Source organism: Oncorhynchus clarkii, chromosome 13 (genome assembly GCF_045791955.1).
Source record: "Oncorhynchus clarkii lewisi isolate Uvic-CL-2024 chromosome 13, UVic_Ocla_1.0, whole genome shotgun sequence".
Lineage (NCBI taxonomy): Eukaryota > Metazoa > Chordata > Actinopteri > Salmoniformes > Salmonidae > Oncorhynchus > Oncorhynchus clarkii.
In genome coordinates, this window is record NC_092159.1 from 10,552,403 (window position 1) to 10,558,402 (window position 6,000).

At 45.4% G+C, this 6,000-nt stretch overlaps 1 protein-coding gene across 1 annotated transcript in view; it reads left to right on the forward strand.

Moving 5' to 3' along the window:
• The window catches only part of LOC139424236 (B-cell receptor CD22-like), a 58,435-nt gene extending 53,652 nt beyond the window's left edge, over positions 1–4,783 (forward strand). The window contains exons 12-15 of the mRNA XM_071175914.1: positions 3,764–4,027; positions 4,256–4,319; positions 4,404–4,458; positions 4,544–4,783. Of these exons, the coding sequence (XP_071032015.1) occupies positions 3,764–4,027; positions 4,256–4,319; positions 4,404–4,458; positions 4,544–4,783 (623 nt within the window). The remainder of the gene's footprint in view (positions 1–3,763; positions 4,028–4,255; positions 4,320–4,403; positions 4,459–4,543) is intronic.
• Positions 4,784–6,000: the final 1,217 nt, after the last annotated feature.

A 6,000-nucleotide genomic window follows, 5' to 3' on the forward strand; every position in this document is an offset into this window, starting at 1 on the left:
GTCTGCATGGAGCTGCCTGTCTGCAAGGAGCCGCCAGAGCTGCCTGTCTGCAGGATGCCGCCAAAGCTGCCAGTCTGCAAGGAGCCGCCAGAGCTGCCAGTCTGCAAGGAGCCGCCAGAGCTGCCAGTTAGCATGGAGCAGCCAGGGCCGCCAGTCAGCATGGAGCAGCCAGGGCCGCCAGTCAGCATGGAGCAGCAAGTCAGCATGGAGCAGCCAGAGCAGCCAGTCAGCATAGAGCAGCCAGTCAGCATGGAGCAGCCAGAGCTGCCAGTCAGCATGGAGCAGCCAGTCAGCATGGAGCAGCCAGAGCTGCCAGTCAGCATGGAGCAGCCAGTCAGCATGGAGCAGACAGAGCTGCCAGTCGACCAGACTCTTCCAGATCTGCCAGTCGTCCAGATCTGCCAGTCGTCCAGACTCTTCCAGATCTGCCAGTCGTCCAGACTCTTCCAGATCTGCCAGTCGTCCAGACTCTTCCAGATCTGCCAGTCGTCCAGACTCTTCCAGATCTGCCAGTCGACCAGACTCTTCCAGATCTGCCAGTCGACCAGACTCTTCCAGATCTGCCAGTCGACCAGACTCTTCCAGATCTGCCAGTCGTCCAGATTCTCCCAGATCCGCCAGTCGACCAGATTCTCCCAGATCCGCCAGTCGACCAGATTCTCCCAGATCCGCCAGTCGACCAGATTCTCCCAGATCCGCCAGTCGACCAGATTCTCCCAGATCCGCCAGTCGACCAGATTCTCCCAGATCCGCCAGTCGACCAGATTCTCCCAGATCCGCCAGTCGACCTGATTCTCCCAGATTCGCCAGTCGACCAGATTCTTCCAGATCTGCTAGTCGACCAGGATCTGCTGAAACCGCCAGCCAGCCAGGTTCTGGTAGTTTCTACTACCTGCCTGGGCTTCTTCTCAGTGCTGAGCTTCTTCTCAGTGCTGAGCTTCCTCTCAGTGCTGAGCTACCCATCTGTCCCGAGTTACCTCTGTCCCGAGCTGTCCCTCTGTCCCATGTTATCATTGTGGTGGGTAACCTATTTAGGGACGTTTAGGAGGGGGATTAAAACTGTCATGGAGTGGGGTCCACGTCCAGCGCCAGAGCCGCCACCGCGGACAGATGCCCACCCAGACCCTCCCCTATAGGTTCAGGTTTTGCGGCCGGAGTCCGCACCTTGGGGGGGGGGTACTGTCACGCCCTGACCATAGTTTACTTTGTATTTTCTATGTTTTGATTGGTCAGGGTGTGATCTGAGTGGGTATTCTATGTTTCATGTCTTGTTTGTCTATTTCTATGTTCATCCTGATATGGTTCTCAGTCAGAGGCAGGTGTTCGTCATTGTCTCTGATTGGGAACCATATTTAGGTAGCCTGGGTTTCACTGTGTGTTTGTGGGTGATTGTTCCTGTCCTATGTGTCCCTGTGTTCACACTATATAGGCTGTTAGGGTTTCGTTACGTTTTGTTTTGTAGTATTGTATTGGAGATTCGTGTTTCGTATTATTAATAAACATGGATCGTAAACCACACGCTGCATTTTGGTCCGACTCTCCTTCGTATGAAGACGAAACTCGTTACATCGGGTTAGGGTTAATAGGTTTTGGGGTTAAGGTAAAGGAAAATAGGATTGTGAATGGGACTGAATTTTGTGTCCCCACAAGGTTAGTTTTACAAGACTGTGTGTGTGTGTGAGTGAGAGAGAGAGAGTCACTTGCTGTTTAGCCTCACAGCTTGAGGATAGGTGTTATCATTGAACCTGGTGGTCAGTCTTTAGGCTGCTGTACAGCTTGACGGACCGTAAAGGATGGAACATTTATCCTCCTATATTTGGGGTTCTGAGAATAAAACAGCTTCACAACAATCAATGTAGAAATATGTGTTTACAGTAATACAGATCTGTTCAATAAGTGATTGTTGCTGTTGTTGTTTTTGATGATGATGGTGATGACTATTGTATCCATTAGGAAATGATTTTTGCATCATACATCATGTCAGGTTAATTAAATAGAGAGACATGCAACACGTCACACACATTACATACATCGTGATATAGACTTACAGACAGACAGTATTCACATAGACAACCATATAGCACAATACAACACAACACAATATGAGTCTGGTTCATTTTCAGTAATGAGGCCCTCTACCCCATTTACAGTTTATACTTCAATGTATCAGGTGGAGTTATTCACCAGCTATAGAGTGAGTTGTTGTTTATGTTTCTAAGACTGCAGGGTGGGAGATGCAACAATGGTCTTGAGAACAGCAGGTGGTCGTCTTTCTCTGGTGGTCTTTCTCTGGTCTGTAGCAGGTACGGTCTCATTCTTATATTTTAGTTGCCCAGTTTGTCAAACTACAGATATTTCTAAAAGCATAACCATTTTTATGTTCTACTGTCGACACATTTGGCGTCTCCACTCCATTTTAAACAGTTGTCTTTCTCACCTCACTGAGTGAAGCTTATCTGTGGTTTCCATTCACACTCAACCAAAGAGTATCTATGTCTCAACTCAGCAACTATGGAACAAAGTGTTAGTGTGAGTCACAAGACCTTGAACTTAATGTAACATCCTTGTGATGTCTAACTGTGTTTCAGTGGTACTGAGTCAGAATGTCTGGAGTGTTACATACACCACTCAGAGTATCTGTACCTTGAAGGGGTCAACAGTGGATCTGTCCTGCTCTTACACATATCCCAGTGGTACAGTCACATCAACCTTCTGGTTCATCAAAAAGTATGATGTGGAGATTTATGTAAATCTGATAAATGACCGAAACTACAATGGTCGTGTGACGTACCATAGTGATACGACGAATGGCCACACCCTGAGAATCACAGACCTGAGAGAGAGTGACTCAGCTACGTACAAATTCAGATTCATAACAGATCAGACTGGAGGGAAATATTTTGGCTATCCTGGAGTCACTTTGTCTGTTACAGGTACAGTGATATTATATATAGTGTTGATCTGTTTAATCACTCTGTCTGTTACAGGTACAGTGATATTATATATAGTGTTGATCTGTTTAAGTGGTTCTGGAAAAATTGTTTTGATTTGTACAGTAATAATACAATTAATATGAATGTATGGTATAATAGGAATGTCTGAATTGATGATTTGAGAACGTCCACTCCTGCCTCATTTGAACTAGACAACAGGTCATTGATGGTTTTAATGTTGTTATCTACTCCAGACCTGCAAACGATTACTTAATGATGTACTCAGTGTTTTAATCCTCTTTCATTTAGGTCTGCTGGTGAAGGTGACTCCTGCCACTGTGACAGAGGGACAGAAGGTGACACTGACCTGTAGCACCACCTGTACTCTGGGTGACAACCCCACCTACGTTTGGTACAAGAATGGACATGTAACCACAAAATCTACCAGTCTGTTCCTAAACCCAGTCAGCAGTGAGGATGCAGGCAGATACTCCTGTTCTGTAGAAGGCCATGAGGATCTCCACTCTGTTGAAGAGACTCTCACTGTCACATGTGAGGATGTGTGAAACATCTCCAGTTGTATTCTTTTAGTAACATCTTCTCTCATCTATTCTATCTATTATTTCAATCTATGTCCCAGTTCCATGATTGTACTCATCTCATTACTGTAGTAACTACACGTACTTCACAAACACTGTATTGTTACATTAATGTCTAAGTTACACATATTTATATTAATATTTCATTTATTTTAATCATAAATCCAAGTTCCATGATGTTCCTCATGTAAAGCTCTATGTATGAACAATGTGTTACATATTGTCCACCAGATGGCCCAAAGAACACCTCAGTGTCAGTCAGTCCCTCTGGTGAAGTAATGGAGGGCAGTTCAGTGACTCTGACCTGCAGCAGTGATGCCAACCCACCTGTGGACAAATACACCTGGTACAAGAAGAACGTAACCTCACCAAAAGCATCAGGACAGAGTTACAGCATCACTAACATCATCTCTGAGGACAGAGGAGAATACTACTGTGAGGCCCAGAATAGAAAAGGATCTATGAACTCTACAGCTCAGATGATCATTGTAGCAGGTAAAGTTACATATTCAATACTTCAATACAGAACTACATGTTTCAATCTAATCTTAATCATTCTACTCTGACTAATTACACCTTAGTTTACACTGGGTTATAAGATCCCTTAACAAGTATTGCATTACTGTCCTGTATTATAGTTAATTTGTAGTTCATTATATCATGCCATGTACTCAAATCATCCATGTTGTATCATAGGGAAACCCACCTCCTTTGTGACTGCAGCTGTAGGAATCATAGTGGTTGTTCTGTTTCTCATCTTCTGTCTCTCTGGCTTCATGTGGTTCAGGTGAGTGAAGTGAAAACGCATTTTTCAGTTTTATTATTTAGCTTTAGTAATATTGATTGATTGATTCATTAATGTGTTAAACAGGAAGAAGGCCTCCAAATCCACCTCTGACACAAGAGACACATCAGAGAATGTACAGGTGAGTCTGTTGGAAACAGAACATGACTGTGTCTTCTTTGTGGAACTTTCCACTCCTCATGTTGTCTGTCCTCTTTCTCCATCAGGGAGACTCTAGTCCAGTGTATGACAACATCTCAAGCATGGCCATGACCTCTACTGCAGCACAGACAGCTGACACAGACAACCAGGATGATGTTCACTATGCCAGCGTCCACTTCTCTGGCTCCAAAAACCAGGAAGTGTCTCTATACTCCACCGTCCAGCTGCCTCAGCCCCAGATTCAGGACGAGGATGTCCAGTATGCTGCTGTGAAATTCAGCCGCCCCAGTGCTGCCACCCGGTGAATGTTTTCTGCCATTACAACAGAGTCAATACTAGAACACTGAACTCACAGACATCATCAAGGGCATTCATATGCTGCTGTTTATTGAAAGAGTAGACAATGATGTCATCAATAAGCAAAACAGTTGACCCCCTAGTGACAACTCATTGTTCCCTGAGATCTCGCCTTCCGGCGCCGACAGAGATGGCCGCCTCGCTTCGCGTTCCTAGGAAACTATGCAGTTTTTTGTTTTTTTACGTGTTATTTCTTACATTAGTACCCCAGGTCATCTTAGGTTTCATTACATACAGTCGAGAAGAACTACTGAATATAAGATCAGCATCAACTCACCATCAGTACGACCAAGAATATGTTTTTCGCGACGCGGATCCTGTGTTCTGCCTTACAAACAGGACAACGGAGTGGATCCTATGCAGCGACCAAAAAAAACGACTCCGAAAGAGAGGGAAACGAGGCGGTCTTCTGGTCAGACTCCGGAAACGGGCACAGCGCGCACCACTCCCTAGCATTCTTCTTGCCAATGTCCAGTCTCTTGACAACAAGGTTGATGAAATCCGAGCAAGGGTAGCATTCCAGAGGGACATCAGAGACTGTAACGTCCTTTGCTTCACTGAAACATGGCTCACTGGAGAGACTCTATCCGAAGCGGTGCAGCCAACGGGTTTCTCCACACATCGCGCTGACAGAAACAAACATCTTTCTGGTAAGAAGAGGGGCGGGGGCGTATGCCTCATGGCCAACGTGACATGGTGTGATGAAAGAAACATACAGGAACTCAAATCCTTCTGTTCACCTGATTTAGAATTCCTCACAATCAAATGTAGACCGCATTATCTACCAAGAGAATTATCTTCGATTATAATCACAGCCGTATATATCCCCCCCCAAGCAGACACATCGATGGCTCTGAACGAACTTTATTTAACTCTCTGCAAACTGGAAACGATTTATCCGGAGGCTGCATTCATTGTAGCTGGGGATTTTAACAAGGCTAATCTGAAAACAAGACTCCCCAAATTTTATCAGCATATCGATTGCGCAACCAGGGGAGGAAAGACCTTGGATCATTGTTACTCTAACTTCCGCGACGCATATAAGGCCCTGCCCCGCCCCCCTTTCGGAAAAGCTGACCACGACTCCATTTTGTTGATCCCTGCCTACAGACAGAAACTAAAACAAGAGGCTCCCACGCTGAGGTCGGTCCAACGCTGGTCCGAC